This window comes from Callorhinus ursinus, unplaced genomic scaffold (genome assembly GCF_003265705.2).
Source record: "Callorhinus ursinus isolate GAN/ISIS: 27379988/994484 unplaced genomic scaffold, GSC_fseal_2.0 scaffold16, whole genome shotgun sequence".
NCBI classification, from domain to species: domain Eukaryota; kingdom Metazoa; phylum Chordata; class Mammalia; order Carnivora; family Otariidae; genus Callorhinus; species Callorhinus ursinus.
This window is the reverse complement of record NW_027397078.1, coordinates 16,063,436-16,084,174: the sequence shown is the minus strand read 5'-3', so window position 1 is coordinate 16,084,174 and position 20,739 is coordinate 16,063,436. Positions and strand designations below refer to the sequence as shown.

Sequence of the window (20,739 nt, the reverse complement as noted above, 5' to 3'; positions counted from 1 at the left end):
CACAGTAATTATAACTTCTACTTGCCCTTTCAAGCCTTAAGATATTTCACTCTGTCAGCTTATCATGTGAATCTAAAGATTTTTTTCTCAAGTTTCTTGGCACCAGAAGCATCAAAATGACAATGAAAGCACAAACCATTTTCATACTGAATTGCTACTACTTTTAATAAGATTTCTACTCTTAATATTTTTTTACACAATAGTTTCTGATGCACTGTAATATAAGGCTGCAAAAAAAAGCAAATAATAAGAAACAATGAAAGTATAAAGTGACAGAGACAGATAATTAAAATTTAAATTTGTCTTTTAAATACACACCACTGAAATTACTCCTAATATCCTAAGTATGTATTCTGTATTAAAAATCAAACAGAAAATCTTGTAAGTATATAAAAAGGAAAAAGCACACTAGATGAATATTTTAGGAAAAAAACCCATATTTACCTAAAATACAAGACTACAGGTTAATTTTTCTCTCTAAAACTTTCAAAGTTCTCCCATTTCAAGGAAAAATAGATTCAACTTCAAAAAGCTCTCTAAATTCTTTTGTTCATTTCTCCTAACTTAATTTTTGAGCAACAAAACCACAATGAATTGAATTAACAAAATCTAGCATTTAATACTGTTGGGTTTAGCTAATAATGTCTCTACAGATATATATTACATATACATAATATATATGTTAAACTATGATACAACTGAACTGTATTATCATAACCATTAAAAATATGTGGCTATAACATTATGTTATATGTCCTAAAACATAACTACCTGCAGAAAAAGCAAGCTTTAAAGCATTTAAAGCATTAACATATAGTTGGAGCAATACTCCTGTGACCCAAAAATATCATCATACAAAGATTTCACTTGAGTTTGTGACAGGAGGTTATTCCATATCTAACTATTTTTTTAATTTTATTTCGATCTATAGGTCTCTGAACAAATGTTACAGGGTATAATATTGGAGTACAGGTAGGAGGCCTGTAATCGACATGTGCACACTCTGCACAGAACTGTTCAATAGAACCTTGTGCAAGCATGAAAATATTATAGATCTGTGCTGTCCAATACAGTAGCCATTAGCCACATGTGGGTACTGAACACTTGAAAGGTAGCAAGTGTGACTGAGGGAACTAATTTTTCATCAATATAATTAAATTTAAATTTAAAAAGCTACCATGTGTCAACTGCCAACTGTAATTCTACAGTGCAGATCTAGTGCCTTCCTTTTTGAAAGCCAATAAAGACAGACAGACAGACATGTAGAGTAAATACAGATGAAGCTACTATGGCAACAACAGAAATACATTGAGAGAAATAAGTAATCATCTTATTGCTAAACTAGACTATTTCCCAAGCACACCAAATTATAGGAATGCTCATACTATAATCCATACATTCTAAAATATTTAAAATGATTCTCCAATTTAAAGAAACAACCACAATTAAAAGGAACGATTTTAAAATTGATTTAAGACAGAGTTTCATGAACTGGGATTATTGGATTCAGGGTCAAGAATGCAAAATGCTGGAGGAAAAAGATGGCGGAGGAGTAGGGGATCTTATGCCAACTGGTCCCCGGAATCGAGCTGGATATCTACCAGACCACTCTGAGCACCCACAAAAATCAGCCTGAGATATAAGATCTGGATCTCTACAAACAAAATATCACAGATGGCTGTTTTCGAGGTATGAAGCAGGGAGCCCTGATTCCTCGGGCAAGTATCTATTGGAGGATAAACGGCAGCAGGAGGGAGCCTGGCCGTGGGGATCTTACGCCGCCGGTGGGCATCCTACGCCGCCGGTGGGCGACAGCCTCGTGCGCTGGGGACGGGGCACATACTCCCAGATCGGTAGTGGCGGGGAAAGGACTTTAGGGCAGCCCCCGGGGTGGAAACCCGGAGTCCGGGGGTCAGGTAAAGGACTTTAGGGCAGCCCCCCAGGACGGAAACCCAGAGCGGCAGGGTCACGCGTGCAAACTGGGCAAAGCTGGTGGTTTTAGAAGCACAAAGGGCAGAGACGTGCCCCGACCTGGAGGCAGAACTGGGTGTGCTGCAGAGTGGCACACAACCCAGGACCTTGCTGTTTATAGCAGCATGGACAGAAACTGAGATAGTGTGGCCAGGAGAGCTCACTGAAGAACAGACTGCGGTCTCTCTGCTCTGAGGCAGAGGGCTGGAAATGGTCTCTTCTGCTCTGACTCGTGGAAAAGACACAGAAAGCCACCAGGGAAAGCGCCAGAGAACAAGAACCACAGAAACTGATTCCCACCGAGCCCATCCCCCGCTACAGGGGGGCAGGGCAACTCCGCCCAAACAGGGTTGCCTGAATAACAGTGCGGCAGGTCCCTCCCCCAGAAGACAGGCTGGGAGAACAAGAGGCCAGCAACCCTAAGGTCCCTAGAAAACAGGTGCATCTTGCTTGGGTTCTGGTCAATAATTTGGACTCTATACATTCCCTCAACCACATATCAACAGAATGACTAGGAGGAGGAACCCCCAAAATAGAAAAGACTCAGAGATTATGACTTATGCTGCAGATTTACAAATGGATGCAGATATAACCAAGATGTCAGAGATGGAATTCAGGCTAGCAATTGTGAAGACAATGGCTACAATGGAGAAATCAATTAATGGCAACATAGAGTCTCTAAGGGCAGAAATGAAAGCTGAATTGGCAGCATTTAAAAATGCTATCAATGAGATCCAATCTAATCTAGATAATCTAAAAGCTAGCGTTAAGTGAGGCAGAAGAATGAATAAGCGACCTGGAAGACAATATAATGGATGAAAAGGGAAAAGAGGAGGCCAGGGAAAAACAACTCAGAATCCATGAAAATAGAATCAGAGACATAAGTGACACCATGAAGCATTCCAATGTCAGAATTATTGGAACCCCGGAGGGAGTGGAGAGAGAGAGAGGACTAAAAGATGTATTTGAGCAAATCGTAGCTGAGAACTTCCCTAATCTGGGGAATGAAACAAACATTCGTGTCACAGAGGCAGAGAGGACCCCTCCCAAGATCAAGGAAAACAGGCCAATGCCCCCGCATGTAATAGCAAAACTCGCACATGTTAGAACCAAGGAAACCATCTTAAGGGCAGTTAGGGGGAAGAGATTCCTTACATACAGAGGGAGGAATATCAGAATAACATCAGACCTATCCACAGAGACCTGGCAAGCCAGAAAGGCCTGCAAGACATATTCAGGGTACTACATGAGAAGAATATGCAGCCAAGAATACCTTATCTGGCAAGGCTGTCATTTAGAATGGATGGAGACAAGCAGAGCTTCCATGATCGGCAGAATCGTGGAAGAATAAGTGACCACTAAGCTGGCCCTGCAAGAAATATTAAGGGGGGGGATTCTATAAAAGGAGAAATACACCAAGAGTGATATACAACAGAAATTTACAGGGACAATCTATAAAAACAATGTCTTACAGGCAACATGATGACAATTAATTCATATCTTTAAATAATCACTCTCAATGTGAATGACCTAAATGCTCCCATAAAACGGCACAGGGTTGCAGATTGGATAAAAAGACAGGACCCATCCATATGCTGTCTACAAGAGACTCATTTTGAACCTAAAGATACATCCAGACTGAAAGTGAAGGGATGGAGATCCATCTTCCATGCCAGCAGACCTCAAAAGAAAGCTGGGTAGCAATTCTTTTATCAAATTAGATTTTACACTAAAGTCTGTAATTAGAGACAGATAAGGACACTATATCATTCTTAAAGGGTCTATCCAACAAGAAGATCTAACAATTGTAAATATCTATGCCCCCAACATGGGAGCAGCCATCTACATAACCCAACTGTTAACCAAAATCAAGAGTCATATTGATAACAATATGTTAATTGTAGGAGACCTCAATACTCAACTCTCGGCAATGGACAGATCATCTAAGCAGAAAATCAACAAGGAAACAAGAGCTTTGAATGACACACTGGACCAGATGGACCTCATAGATATTTACAGAACATTCCACCCTAAAACAACAGAATACTCATTCTTCTCGAGCGCACATGGAACTTTCTCCAGAATAGACCACATACTGGGTGACAAATCAGGTCTCAACCAATATGAAAAGACTGAGATTATTCCCTGCATGTTCTCAGACCACAATGCTGGAACTCAATCACAAGAAAAAATTTGGCAGAAATTCAAACACTTGGAAGCTAAAAACCACTCTGCTCAAGAATGTTTGGGTCAACTAGGAAATCAAAGAAGAATTTAAACAACTCATGGAAATCAATGAGAACAAAAACACATCAGTCCAAAACCTATGGGATACTGGAAAGGCGGTCCTAAGGGGGAAATACATAGCCATCCAAGCCTCACTCAAAAAAATAGAAAAATCCCGAATTCACCAACGAACTCTACACCTTAAAGAACTAGAGAAAAAGCAACAAACAATGCCTAGGCCATGCATTAGAAGAGAAATAATTAAGATTAGAGCTGAGATCAATGAATTAGAAACCAGAAACACAGTAAATCAGATCAACGAAACTAGAAGCTGGTTCTCTAATAAGACGATAAACCACTGGCCAGACTTATCCAAAAGAAGAGAGAAAGGACCCAAATTAATAAAATGATGAAAGAAAGGGGAGAGATCACGACTAACACTAAGGAAATAGAAACAATTATTAGAAATTATTAACAACTATATGCCAATAAACTGAGCAATCTGGATGAAATGGAGGCCTTCCTGGAAACCTATAAGCTGCCAAGACTGAAACAGGAAGAAATGGACAACCTGAATAGGCCAATAACCAGTAACGAGATTGAAGCAATGATCAAAAACCTCCCAAAAAAACAAGAGTCCAGGGCCTGATGGAGTCCCTGGGCAATTCTACCAAACATTCAAAGAAAAAATAATACCTATTCTCCTGAAGCTGTTTCAAAAATAGAAACAGAAGGAGAACTTCCAAACTCATTCTATGAGGCCAGCATTACTTTAATCCCCAAACCAGGCGAAGACCCCATCAAAAAGGAGAATTTCAGACTGATATCCCTGATGAATATGGATTCCAAAATCCTCACCCAAATTCTAGCTAATAGGATCCAACAATACATTAAAAGGATCATCCACCATGACCAAGTGGGATTTATCCCTGGGATGCAAGGGTGGTTCAACATTTGCAAATCAATCAGTGTGATAGAACACATTAATAAGAGGAGGGAGAAGAACCATATGGTCCTCTCAATTGATGCAGAAAAAGGATTTGACAAAATACAACATCCTTTCCTGATTAAAACTCTTCAGAGTGTATGGGTAGAGGGATCATTCCTCAAGTTCATAAAATCCATCTCTGAAAAACCCACAGCGAATATCATCCTCAATGGGGAGAAGCTGAGAGCCTTTCCCTTAAGATCAGAAACACGACAGGGATGCCCACTCTCACCACTATTGTTCAACATAGTACTAGAAGTCCTAGCAACAGCCATCAGACAACAAAAAGAAATAAAAGTATTCAAATTGGCAAATAAGTCGAACTCTCTTTTCGCAGACAACATGACACTTTATGTGGAATACCCAAAAGACTCCACCCACAAATTACTAGAACTCATATAGCCATTCAGTAATGTGGCAGGATACAAAATCAATGCACAGAAATCTGTTGCTTTCTTATACACTAACAACGCAACTGTAGAAAGAGAAATTAGAGAAACGATTCCATTTACAATAGCACCCAAAAACCATAAGACACCTTGGAATAAACCTAACCAAAGAGGTAAAGGATCTATACTCTAGGAACTACAGAACACTCATGAAAGAAATTGAAGAAGACACAAAAAGATGGAAAAATATTCCATGCTCATGGATCGGAAGAATAAACATTGTTAAAATGTCTATGCTACCCAGAGCAACCTATATCTTCATTGCCATCCGATCAAAATTCCAATGACATTTTTCAAAGTGCTGGAACAAACAATCCTAAAATTTGTATGGAAACACAAAAGACCCTGAATCACCAAGGAAATGTTGAAAAAGAAAAATGAAGCTGGGGGCATCACGTTGCCCGATTTTAAGCTATATTACAAAGCTGTGATCACCAAGACAGCATGGTACTGGCACGAAAACAGACATATAGACCAATGGAACTGAATAGAGAATCCAGATATGGACCCTCAACTCTATGGTCAAATAATCTTTGAAAAAGCAGGAAAAAACATGCAATGGAAAAAAGTCTCTTCAAAAAACGGTGCTGGGAAAATTGGACAGCCACATGCAGAAGAATGAAACTCGACCATTCTCTAACACCATTCACAAAGATAAACTGAAGATGGATGAAAGACTTCAATGTGGGACAGGAATCCATCAAAATCCTAGAGGAGAACATAGGCAGTAAGCTCTTTGACATCGCCCACAGCAACTTCTTTCAAGATACATCTCCAAATGCTAGTGAAACAAAAGCAAAAATGAACTTTTGGGACTTCATCAAGATAAAAAGCTTCTGCACAGCAAAAGAAATAGTCAACAAAACAAAGAGGCAACCCACAGAATGGGAGAAGATATTTGCCAATGACACTACAGATAAAGGGCTGGTATCCAAGATCTATAAAGAACGTCTCAAGCTCAACCCCCAAAAAACAAATAATCAATTCAAAAAATGGGCAGAAGACATGAGAAGACACTTCTCTGAAGAAGACATACAAATGGCTAACAGACTCATGAAAAAATGTTCATCATCATTAGCCATCAGGGAAATTCAAATCAAAACCACCTTGAGATACCACCTGACACCAGTTAGAATGGCAAAAATGGACAGGGCAAGAAACAACAAATGTTGGAGAGGTTGTGGAGAAAGGGGAACCCTCTTACACTGTTGGTGGGAATGGAAGTTGGTACAGCCACTTTGGAAAACAGTGTGGAGGTGACTCAGAAAATTATTGCATTCAGATTCCATGTTTGAAACTCCGTATGTTCAATGGAGTATTACTCAACCATCAGAAAGGATGAATACCCAACTTTTGCATCAACATAGATGGGACTGGAGGAGATTATGCTCAGTGAAATAAGTCAAGCAGAGAAAGTCATTTATCATATGGTTTCACTTATTTGTGGAACATGAGGTCATTAGGGGAAGGAAAGGAAAAATGAAGGGGACGGAATCGGTGGGAGAGATGAACCATGAGAGACTATGGACTCCGAGAAACAAACAGGGTTTTAGAGGGGAGCAGGGAGGATTGGTCAACCCGGTGATGGGTATTAAGGACGGCACGTACTGCATGGAGCACTGGGTGTTATACGAAAACAATGGATCATGGATCACCACATCAAAAACTAATGATGTATTGTATGGTGACTAACATAACATAATAAAATTTTAAATTAAAAAAAAGAATGCAAAATGCTAAAAAAACACAAAAAAACCCGTAGACAATAGAATATATCCTATTAAGAAAAAAACTGCAATGTATAAAATACTAATCAAAATTTAGCAAAATAAATGAAAATGCTATGATAGAGTATAAATACTTAAAAAAAACTCAAAACTATCTTGAAAATATATATTTTATGTTATGCTGTCAAGGGCAGCAAATGAAAATTCAGGTTCATCTCATCAGTAGGGAAACTCTAAAAGTGATAGACACATTTTAATATCTTGGATTCTACTTGAAAATTTCAAATCACAGAGATTGTGGTGTTTGGGGATTATATGCTCCCAGGATTCCATACCAATTAGCAGGTGAAACTTCTGGGTTACCTTGAAAGTCATTTTCACAAAGGCATTATAAAATTGTTGACAAAAGTATTTGCACAACCCTGGAGATCCTAACTTTCTAGTAGAATTGAAAAGTCCATGAAAATAAAGTAGCCACATCTTGTTAAAGGTAAGAATCTAGAAGAAGTTCCAAAATTTAGATTTTTCTCAACTCTCAGTTTTTGTCTTCTAAATTCTGTTCCTGTAAGGCGGCTTATTGGCACATGTTTTCCAATATTTTACATTTATTCTCCATTAAAAGGTAATTTTATTTGTAAAGGACTCTGAGTACTTTAGAAGAGAAAAAATAAGCACATTCTAAGTAAATATGTAACATTCACAAGTACCAAGAGCTATAGCAGGATGTGGGGTATTCCACATTTGAACTACAGCAGCCAAAGGGGGAGCGGGGAGGGGGGTGGAGAGAGAGAGAGAGAGACAAGTAAAAAATACATGCACTACAACAGAACAAGAACAGTAACAACAAACAGGCATTCTCCAAGTTAAACAGTGTTCGAGTTACCCTTTCCTATCAAAGGGGTTTCTATTTTAACTACATGGAGTTTTTGCTTTTATTTATATATTAAATTATATAAAGAGTAGAATCAGAACATAATGTCGTCTTTATAAATGATGAAAAGAAGTTATCATTGGCTTTCTAAATGTCATGATCATAATATTTTTATTCTAAGTGTCTAATGGAATAATCAGTATTCTTCACAGAGAGGAAAACGTCTAATTGATTATTTCAGTGATAACTAGCTTAAGTATCTAGTTTGGTTAAATCACATTATTCTAGTTATTCTAATATACATATAATAGCAATAACCACAAGAAAACAATAATGTATGGAGTAGCTACTATTACCCTCACAATTTGGCAGAGGAGCAGAGTGAGGCACACAGAGATTTATTAAATATTTGAAAACACCGACATAACCATGATAAAAACGGAATTCCTTATACTGTGTACCAAGTTACAAATATGTATTTCATAATTCGGTGGGGTAGAGGGAATCAGTAGTATTTTATCTTCTTTTGCACAAAAGAAAACTGAGCATCAGCAAGATTAAGTCATATATACAAGATGGTAGAAGTGGAAAGTTTTAGATCCAATATTAGAACCCCAATAATCTAGTTACACGTTCAGATCTCTTTCAAACACACTCTGCTGTTCTAAGGGTATTTCAAAGGAAATTAATCAACAGCTTTGAACATATCAGACTACAACTCACAGCAAAGGCGACCTCATAGTTTGGATGTAGTCAAAGATGATATTCAAAATATTTAACCAGAAATGCAGCATGGGCACCAAGCTATCAGAAGGAATGCTTGGTTACTCAGAATGCACACTGACAGTCTATAAGCGGACTTTCAACTCTGTGTAGAGCTCAGTTACTGTACCACCTTGCCAGATGTCTATTATACAGAAACTGAGTAACTGGTGTATAAATACAGAGACAGGTCTGAGAGAGAAGCATTTGATGGCCACCACGTATCAGTGTTTACAGGATATCTGCGTTCTGTTAGGTAACATCGATTTAAAGAGGAATATTGGAAAATAGAGATATGTTTTCAAATATGCTTTGAGGAGTATGAACAAGACAGTGAAGAGTCCAGAAAACATTTCATTTCAGACACAGCTATAGATGATTGATTAAAAAAATGAGAAAATTTAGCGTAGCTAGAAGACAGTCAAGAAGGTAACGAGAAGTTTTGGAGTCATTCTGTTCTCAGATGGTCTGAATTCTGTCTCCATTGCTTACCAGCTGTTTGGCATTTGGAAAGTGATTCAACCTTTCTGAGCATTAATACTTTCTATGTAAAGTAACAGTAAAGATACCTACCCTTCAGGGATTTTGAGAAGATGAAAGGGGGCTCTGCAAATAACTTATTTCCCAAATTGGGACAATTCTTACATAGTACAATGGAAATCCAGAAATAACTAAGCTGTAACCAATGGAATGACATAAACTGAGAACGTCCCAAAATGCCACGTGTGGGCATCAGAATGAATGGTGATTTCAATAATCTTAAAAAAAAAAAAAGTTAGGGAAAAATCTTGGCCTAAGAGTAGATTAGAGTACCTGCTCACAAAAATGACTGTCAAGTGTCCAGATAGCCAAGATGTCCATCAACAGATGAATGGATAAAGAAGATGTGGTATATATACACAATGGAATATTATGCAGCCATCAAAAGGAATGAGAGTTTGCCATTTGCAATGACGTGGATGGAACTGGAGGGTGTTATGCTGAGTGAAATAAGTCAATCAGAGAAAGACATGTATCGTATGACCTCCCTGATATGAGGAATTCTTAATCTCAGAAAAGAGAAGGTCTCTTGACTATGGTACTAACCAGGATTCTTTGGAACTTAGGAGCAGATAAACATTTACATTGACATGGATGAACTGGAGGGTATTATGTGAAGTGAGATAAGTTAATCAGAGAAAGACAACTATCATACAGTTTCACTCATATGTGGATTATAAGGAACAGCAAGGAGGACCACAGGGGAAGGGAGGGAAAACTGAATGGGAAGAAATCAGAGAGGGTGATAAACCATGAGAGACTGAGGACTCTGGGAAACAAACTGAGGGTTGTGGAAAGGCAGGTGGGTGGGGAAGATGGGGTAACTGGGTGATGGGCATTAAGGAGGGCTCCTGATGTGATGAGCACTGGGTGTTACATGTAACTAATGAGTCACTGAACACTACCTCAAAAACTAATGATGTACTTTATGTTCGTTAACTGAATTTAAATTAAAAAAAAAAAACAAGTGCTCTAGTTGGCTAGTAGAAATATCACATCTTAAAGTACCCTAATTAAGTTGTTCCTGCATTTTCAGATCATGTCATGTTATACTGACATGTTGAAATGTTTTGTTATCACTAGAGAATAAGATCAACAACTCTTTATTGATCTCACAGATTTTGGGGCAATTTTTTCTCAGATATTTTCAAATGTTCAGCATCTTCAGTCTTTATTCCTCCTCCATGGCTCTCTCTCTCTCTCTCTCCCTCTCTCTCCTCTCTTTCTATAGACAGATACATAAATATGTATATTTAGAGACAGGAATGTGTATGTATGTGCGTGTGTGTGTGTGATACATTTGTATATATATTTACATTTGTATCTGTTAGCTTTTCCCTTGTTTTCAAGGCCAAGAGTATCACCTGAATGCTCTTCAACCATGACATCCATTTTGTTCTATGCATTTCATCTTCAATATTAGTTCAAGTATCTGCAGTCAGATTTCAGTTCCCACCCCTCTACAGAAAGATCTTTCATGAAGGGCATCAATTTTATTCTTGCCAGGTACAACGCTTCTTATAGCAGTAAGTACCCATAACTAAAATTTCCTCTTAGAGATCACCTTATTCAGGAAAGCATCTCTGTCCTAGACATGATTATATTTCTCTAATCTGTCGTCCTCAGGAAACTCATCCAGCTTTTCTGTTTGTCTGTTTCTCTGTTTATCGTATATGTGTGTGTACACATATACAGTATCTTTAATCTTAAAAGTATCTATTTTTTCTAATAGAACATATACTTTTGAAATGGGTTTTCTTAACAGAATATAAAATACTTTAGCCAATATATATTCAATATATGATATGTTTAGAAGCTACTACTCAGATTCTGATGTATCTAGTACAGATAATTTCAAGTTAAGAAGACAGAGCTAAAAAAGGCATCAGTTAACAGTTACAGTTGTATGGTTAATTTTAAAATATATTAAAGGTCCATAAAAATTCTTAGAGATATCAGGAAATTATGAATTCTAAAATATATAACGTCAAGTGCAAAATAAAAGGCAGCTGAGTTGTATAATATAGAGAAAAAAGAAACATAATTAAGTTTTAAGCAAAGTATACAAAGAAGGGAAGTTTACTGATTCTCTAAGTTGATTAAAAACACTTTATGACCTCTTCTTCCTTCTTTATCAGCATCTCTTAAAAGCCTCCTCCTTTGACATCTTCTCTAATTAATATGAAAGTAAGTCCAGATTCCCCAGAGGCCTACCCTGACTTTAGAAGCAATTAATTTTCTATTCACTTAACATTCTATAATGAAGTTTTGCCCTTTGACAGAAAAAGTAATTTATTCACTCAGATGTTTATTCAGAAGTTGTTATATCCTTTATGTTGGTAGCAGAACCTGACTTAAAATGTGCCCGAGGAACTAAAAAAAAAAAAAATCACTTATTCATATAGTCAAATATCAACTATGTTAAGAACCAGGCACTATATTAGGCACTGGCATGCCAAAACCAAAGTAAACCAACCAAAACAAACAAGAAACAAAATCAACTTAAGTTCCATTCGCTAATTTCTAGAAACCAGCAATCTAATCAACGTTAGAATGGCCAGAAATCAATATGGATAAGGTAAAAGGAATTAGGTTATGGTAGCCTTCACAAAGACAACATGAAATTACTGACTCTGTCAACACCTTCCCGCCAACGGCCACCAGGAACATGCCTATATAAACAAAGTTAAGCTGATCTAGTTGTTGCAACAGGTGAGGTGGCACATAATAGAGAACTACGGGGTAGGTCTCTAAGAGGATGGTTAGAAAGAGTTGATTGGATTTGGGCACATGTAAGGTGAGGAGAGTAGTCAAGGAAACAGGGCTTTGCCTTTAATTAGATGTTGTAAGTAAATGGAGTTACTTCTGTGACTGCGCATCTTAAAAATTTTTATCTAGATGGCAGGAACAATGTAGAGAGGTTACAACCAAGACTGGTAAGGCAGCATCATTTGTCACATTAGTGAAGATGGGGGATATGCAGTCATTTGGGGTGGTTTGCACCCATTTTTTGGTCTATTGAAATATGATTACAAGATGGTCACATTTTGGTCTTGATCCATCACAATCATGAAGTGGCCTTGTCTGTTGTTGGCATTCTGAGCTGTTGCACATATTCAGCAGGAGAACACCGCAGGCTAGCTGTGAGCACTAGTCAACATCAACATTGAGCATCTCCAAGGACTAACTGAAGTGCCCAGCCAGCTCCTGATTATCAGTGGCTTCTTTTTGCTTTTTCAAATGAATATCAACAGAGGCATAATAGGATAATATTTATGTTTTAGTAAGTTCACTCTGACAAAAGTGATGTGAAAACTCTAAAGGAATACAGTATTAGTGGCAAGGAAGACTGGCTAGGGATTGTCTTCTTAAACAGAGGTAACCCATGGTATTAGCTTTAATCAGGGTTGTAGTGTTAGGAATAGAAAGAACTGGACACTTTCAAGAGTGGTTAAGGGAATGAAATTAATTGAACTAGGGTGAACTTGCAAATGGTAGGAAAAATAAATCTAGATGACCCAGTTAGCTTTTAGATTTCTGGATTAGGCTGTCAGAAGAAAGAAAGGAAAGAGAAAGAATAAAGGAGGGCTGGGGAGAGCATAAGATTTTAGTTTTCAGGCAAATATCCAATTAAAGTTGTCTATTAAGCAATTAAATAAACTGGCTTGGGCTTCAAGGGAGAGACATAAGCTAATGATATTTATTTGGGAGCCATTAGAAAATAGATGTTATTTGAATAGGAAGGAATGAGGATAATCCAGGGAACAAAAAACAAGGGAAGAACTGTGTAGAATATCAATAATAAAGGAAAAAAAGAGATAGAACAATCGACCAGAAATGTACAAAAGTAACCAATAGATAATGGTATCCCATAAATCCAGGGAGGAAAGAATTTCATGAAGGATAAAGAGGCTAATAGAGTATAGTCCTGCAGAGAAGTTAACTAAGACGCAAAAATATTCCTCTGTGTTTAAAGGAGAGGAAGGTTTTATTGAAGATATGGATGTGTGGCTGAAAGGAAGAAGATTCCTTATGACATAGACAGTAAAATATTGAGAACTCACACACACACGCACACGCGCACACACACACACACATTCACATACACAGATTAGCCTTAACCAGCCAAAGCACAGTCTCTTCCACCAAGGCAGAGGGGGAAAAGAGAATATGAGCACAAATACACATAATTTGTTAGATATTATCTTAAATAAACTAAGAGGGAAAGTCATCTGCCATGCCCATTAAAAACTTGAAATAATTGTCGAGAGAAAGAGAGAGGAAACTTACTAGGAATGCATGGAAAGCCTATGAAGAAGTACCAAAGCATCTGTGTAAGTAGAGTATTTCTGAAACAGAGTAATGTCTGGCAGTCAAACATCTACGGTCTAGTTATGCAAGGAGGTAGCTGAGTTGAGCAGATTAGGGAAACGGAAACTTTTGGAGATAGCAGGACAACCAATATGGCCTGAGATTTTTAATGAAGGCATAACGTGGGTGGAGAAGAATATGATCCTGGTACCAGTCTTCAATGAGAAAATATTATCACAAAATGGTGAGTAACAGATGGCTAGCAGGATGGCCAAGGGATGAGATATTTTTACACAGAAAGAAGTACCCTCGGAATTGGCCCTGGGAAGTGAGGAAACTAGCAATTCTAAATGAGTGGGGGATATACGCAACTAAGGAATCAATGAACACTACATCAAAAACTAATGATGTACTCTATGCTGGCTAACTAAACATAATAAACAAATAAATAAATAAATGAGTGGGGGGAGTTAAGGAGTCCCTTGTCTTAGTGGTGTTCTTGAGGGTAAAAGTGGTTTCCATGTAGTACTAGAACAAGTAAGAATGAGTACATAGGACAGAAAGTTTGCTTTGGAAGAAGGACTTCAGAATGCACAGAGAGTACGTGTGGGAAGGTCCCAAGAAGCAAGGCTGAAGAAGGGCAGAGAGATGGAGATTCAAGAAAACACAGATGAATAGAGATACCTATATTGTGGGTGGCAAACCCAGATAATAGACCTAAAAGAAATGTAGAATTAATTGGCTTCAGGATTTCCAACAGAACTTTGTTAAAAGTTGATTTGGTATGAGTGCGAGCAAGCACGGGCTCCAGAAAGAGCCCAAGGCCTGTTGACCTAACACTATACAGGTGTACAACCACCTTGCAGCAAGACTAGATTGTTTTGTTGTTTTAATTACTACCTTACATTACCATGTGTTCAATTCAAGAAGTTGAGTAGGTACACCTGTTAATTCCACTTGAATTTCTCAACTGTGGTGACATAAACAGAATAAGTAAAGGATCTAGGAGTTTGGTGAAGTCTCAGATGATTCCTTAGAATGCTGATTCTCAAACCTTTATGTACAAACCAATCACCTGTGGATCTTGTTCAAATGCAAATTGATTCATTAGGTCTGAACTCACACGTTTCTAATAAGGTCACAGATGATGCCAATATTGGTTGTCCAGGAACCACTTGGAGTAGAAATGTCCCCTGGAATTCAACTTTTAAGTAAGTGCATTATGTTAATTATATAGATAAAACACATGACTAATAGAGAAAGAAAAATTGTTAGTTTTAAAAATATATAAAACTGAAGTGATAATATTCTACAACATTCTAATTGGCTGGAAACACTTGAAAGTAATAGATGAATGAAGGAGTCAAATGAAAGAAAAAAAAGAGGGTAATATTTAGCCACTTTTAATGCCTAAAAACGAGTACCACTCAAGTTCATGAGACAGGCCTCCCGTGTGTTCAAAATAAGTTACATATATTGTCAGGTGAAGAAGTAAGAAAATTAATGGACGCCTAAACTGCATATCCATCATCATTACTATGTATTTCTCTCAAGGATTAATACATATATATATTTAGCCTGAAGGAAATGTCTAGGTAAATCATTCCATGTCCTATTTTAGTAGGCAATTAAGAATGATGTTATTTCAGAAAATGAGAGAAGTTGATAAAGGTGACTCACAAGGCATCAGAAAACCACTCATACAATATTGTACATCTTTTTAGCACTTTCAGTCTGTCATTGCTGACACTATTGATTAAATGCAAATTGCTTCTAGGTAACCATATGATAACAGGAAATTTTTGAATTTATATTCTTGAGATTCTGGTACTCAATTTTCCTGCTTGATCAGAGCTGTTTTAAGATCCAGAAATAGGATGACAAACAGATAAGTAGATTATTGGGATAAATTTTTAAAAATTTAAATTAGCTAATAAAATGTCTGCCCAAGGTGACTCATACTTTGGTCAAATACATCACATGAACTTTAAAATGTATTTTAGACTTCATCTTCTCTAAGCAGTTTTCGACTTAATAGAACTTCCCTCCACAATCATCACAAAAAACACAACTTCAAGTGAATATACTTTGAAATAACACACTTTGCTAATTTTCTACTATATATATTATGCTTCAGTTTAATTTTAAAACTAAAACATCATCATAGTGCTCGTTTCTTAAAATTATTTATAATTGTCTATTATACTAATGAGAGAACACTGTATATAACTAATAATGCTTTTAAAATAACTTCCCAATTTATAAATCGTTAACTCTGAGATATGTTGATGGAACCATCTCCTCTCTACCTCAAGCAGCCTAAAAAATAGAGTATTTTCTCCTAGAAGAAAATCATTTCTTGCTCTCCCAATGTTCCAACTGCAGAGCAAGTATTAGCTTGTATCTAAGACAGTGTTGTGTTTGGAAAAATCTAAGAGAGTTCATCTGGTAGGAAACTGAATGCTTGAAACATGAAACTGAGTTATTCACACATGTGGCCTTCCTATAGCTAAAATTATTTAACATTCAAAATATTTGTGTCTTTAGCCTGCCCACTAGCGTATTCACTCTATTAGAAATGCTCTCACAAACAATTTCAAAATGGATGTTTTATAATTGTAGAAGTTGAAATATCAAAGCCCTGATAATGTCCTTGAAGATGAAGCAGCTCCTATTAAATTAATAAAAATCCCTATTGTGAAAGACACAACTATAATGTCTCAGCAGGTAATAAAAACAGCAAACCACATCTTACTATAAATAAATATTGAAAAAGGCTGGACATCTTTTAGTTATGGTAATGCAATACATAAGTATCTGGACAATGCAAATCTCTTACAAGTACTAATGAGTATAAAAAATAACTTTTTGATGATAGTGAGAGCATAAACAGGGTCCTTAGTATTTCTAAGTGTCTATTCTATTCTGCAAGCTTGCTAAGTCTCAGCCTTGAGGTGACAGAACAGTACATGAAGGAAAATCAATATGAGTTAATGTTATAAAATTGTTAATTTACAGCTAAATATTATAAAATTTAAAGAAGGTTTATGAAAAGCATCCCTGCTCAGTCACAGCAGAACCAGGAAAAATTTCTCTAAGCTAAACTCTGATTCTGCTGGATATGTAAAATGTACTTTAAAGATATATTTAAAAGCATTATTCCATATTGCTTTAATCTTTTCAATTGATAGAATCAGATAGTACAAAGCACAGAGTTTACAAGCAGCAAAACTTAGAAAAATACATAAAAAATAATGCATAACCTACATTGACTTTTTCTTTAAGGTCTGAGAAGTTGCCTTCCTTCCGATAGATTGCAAATTCAGGACTCTGCAACACAGCTTCTGAACGAGTAATCCAACTGTGAAGTTCAGTTATATCGACATCCAACCTAAGACAAGAAAAAATAAGGGTCATTATTTCTTGATTATCTCTTTCTTCTACATGAAAAAAAAAAAGTAATTGCTCCACATTTACCATTCTCCTTCCAATCTGAGACTCCTGCCTGATGCCCCTGTTACTGTTAATAGCACCACCACTTCCCTAGTTATGTAGGCTCAAAATTTGGAGTTAGCTTTGATCTAGTCTTATGATCATGGAGGTCACTTTATTAAGCTCAAGGTAGCAATCACCTCCCTAGAGTATCTCCTATAAGCTATCACTCTGCTTCGGCTTGAATGTTTGCACTGGCTGAAAAATTACTACTCCCCAAGATAACCCTCTTTCTTTCTGGAAAGTACTTATAGCAAACAGAAAATTCCTGTCGGTAGCTCCCATTGAACCATACCTTGGAGATCCATGCCCTTGTGTAGTCTCCAACAATACCACCGACTCTGAATTTGGTAACTTGCTATGGCAAACAGGATATTAGGAAGTGTAAGGTAAGCAGAGGCTTCATAAGTGCTTGCACTGTGGATCTTGTCCTCTTAGAACATGCACTGAGAATGCAACTGTTAGCTAAGAATTCCAATGGCCCTTTAAGGAAGCTTGATATAGCCAGCTGGAGAGACAATGTGGAAGTGAATGAGGCACCACGCACGTGAAGAAAGCTTTCTTTCACCTTTTGACCCATCTCAAACACCAGCTGAATATAGCCAAATGAATTCTCCAGCTGATATCACTTAGAGCCTCAGAACTACCCAGAGAGCCCTGCCCACATTGCAGAACCCTGAGAAAAAATAAATTCCTTCTGTCTTAAGCCACTAAATTTGCAGTGTGTGGTTATGCTGCAATAAACATCTAATCATATACCCTGATATTCTCATTCTTTTATTGTGGAGACCTATGGAGCCAATGGGAGTTAACTGTTCAATCAGGTCATTCAGATTGAGGTAAGGCAGAGATTGGAGGAGAGTCATAGACAGGTTGCAAGGGAGGAGGAGGTCTGTGCATCACTTGAAATTCCAGGCACAATTCTAAATTGTGTGTGCATTTGTCTTGAGAAAGAACCCCTAGATTTTATCAGCACCTGTAAAGACTCTATGAAAAGAGAATTTAGAAATCATCTAATCCAAGTTTATTAAAACAACAGTCAACAAGGTCCCCAGAAAAATATTTATTCAGTTTTTATAGGTGGCTTGTGAAATAGGACAAAAGTACAGATATAAAATTTAAGACACCAAGTAATGTACTTTTATCACCATGCTACATCTTCTCATCCAAGACAACCCTCACATAGTTGAAATCAATTCTTTAAAAACACTGGAAAATATCTGAGGGTACCCTACCTTATTCCTAGTTACTTCCATGGCTAATGCCTTGGCTTGTCAGTACCTTGTTTAAAATTTGGCTCCTAAAGAGACAATGTCAGTAGTGTTTAGTACAATCAGGAAGGAATAAACTATCTTCTTGGAAATGTAGCCTACAAGCTTGATCAATGTTTTGACTTCCATATTAGACCTTTAACTCACATTGAAGTTAAACTGAGCTAGACATCTCAGAATTTTTCACATAAACTATCACTAAGCCAGTTCTCCACAACCACAAACTTAGGAGCTGATTTCCTTTTATTTATTTTTTTCTTTTTTTGAGAGAGAGGGTGCAGGGCAGAGGGAGAGGGAGAGGGAGAGAGAGAATCTTAAGCAGGCTCCACACCCAGTGTGTTGCCCAGTGCAGGGCTCGATCTCACAACCCAGAGATCATGACCAGAGCCAAGATCAAGAGTCAGACGCTTAACCGACTGAGCCACCCAGGGGCCCCAGGAGGTGATTTCCCGAACTCTTACTTCAGGGCTTTCAGTCATATAAACCTGATAAAGTTTTGCATGTTAGTTGCAGGCTACTGTTTTAAAATTAAACTGATACAGACCTTCATAGAACATGAAACACTTCCAAAAACATATTCTCTTTTTGTGTTCTTAAAAAAGCCTATGGTGAGTTATTATTAATCTCTCTGCTCGTGTAAGGAGAAGGAAGTTCAAAGAAATTAAGTGAATTGATCTCAGACTGTTAGTACCATGGAGAAGGAACTTAATTCATCTTGTTTACCATTATATCCTTTACCTCAAATCAGGCCTAGTTCACAGGGACAAATATTTACTGAGCAAAGTGTACTCAACCAGAAAGTGAAGGAACAGAGGTCTGAATTCAGAGACTTGGACTCCAATTCCGTGTCACTGAATGTCAAAAACTTTTATTTGCATTTGGACTGTAAATATCTATGGATTTTCATTTTATCATGGTGATTGTTATCTTCCCTACCTTTGTTTTCTCCTGTACGTTTAGTTACCGTGTTTCCTATTTCTTCATTCATAATGGTGATGTTGAAATAGAGTCCTATTGCATGCTTCTAAACACCTCTCTTTCTCTCTTTGATGTTAACTCACCAAATCAAATCTTTGACTCTGGTCACTCAGCCACCTACAAAATTCAGTGCAGGTTTTCCATCAGAAACCTTTAAGAAAAGCATTTTTACTTTTCCTTTGGTACAATGCAGATATCACTGGGTCTCTCTGCCTTTAGGCATTCACTTGCCAGTGCACAGGGGAGGCCAGAAGTGCTGAGATATTAATCCCACCAGAGTGACCCTTAACAAGAGAGAGCTAGATCAATATCCCAGCTCCCCTGCCTTTCAGTACGACCATCATGATGAAAGCTACACACAGAACCTCAGGGGGTTCCCAGACAGGTTCAACTCCAGTTGCCTCCAGCAATAACCCAGTATCATCCTTTATTGGCTGCCTTCTTTTCCTAACCTCACTCCCCCACTTTACTTCCTGGGATCACTTCTCCCAATAAACTACTTGCACCTAAATCTTTGTCTCCAGATCCACTCCTGGGGAACCCAACTAAAGCAATTATCAACAGCTGCAAATGAACCCAGCATCCAGCCATATTTAGCTGTTTTCTCCTTGAACCCTGACTCTCCACAGGAACTATTTTAAACTTTTTCCAGAGCTTTCAAAGCATTAACCCATCTTCCTTCTACAGCTATAAACAGATGACATTTTCTACTCCACCAATGAAAGTGCAATTATCAGACTTGAATTTCTTCCACTTTCTATGTCCAAATATTCAATCTTATCTGTGTGTGCCCGTCTCATTCCCTTCTCTTATATTTGAGTTTCCCTTCTTTACCTAAAGCCAATCACTCTACTTACCTTTTATACTTTGTTCTTTCACTTTTTAAATTTAATTTTATTATGTTATGTTAGTCACCATTCATTATATCATTAGTTTTTGATGTATTGTTCCAAGATCCATTGTTTGCATATAACACGCAGTGCTCCATTCAATACGTGAGCTCCTTAATATCCATCACCAGGCTAACCCATCCCCCCCACCCCCCTCCCCTCTAAAACCCTTAGTTTGTTTCTCAGAGTCCACAGTGTCTCATGGTTCGTCTCCCCCTTTGATTCCCCCCTGCTTCATTTTTCCCTTCCTATCTTTTTTTTTT

At 37.5% G+C, this 20,739-nt stretch overlaps 1 protein-coding gene across 2 annotated transcripts in view; it reads right to left on the bottom strand.

The window, feature by feature from the left end:
• Nucleotides 1–20,739, bottom strand: part of DMD (dystrophin) — a 2,222,747-nt gene that overhangs the window by 1,392,903 nt on the left and 809,105 nt on the right. For both annotated transcript variants that reach the window (XM_073901937.1, XM_025857655.2), the window contains exon 18: nt 17,113–17,236. In XM_073901937.1, the coding sequence (XP_073758038.1) occupies nt 17,113–17,236 (124 nt within the window). The remainder of the gene's footprint in view (nt 1–17,112; nt 17,237–20,739) is intronic.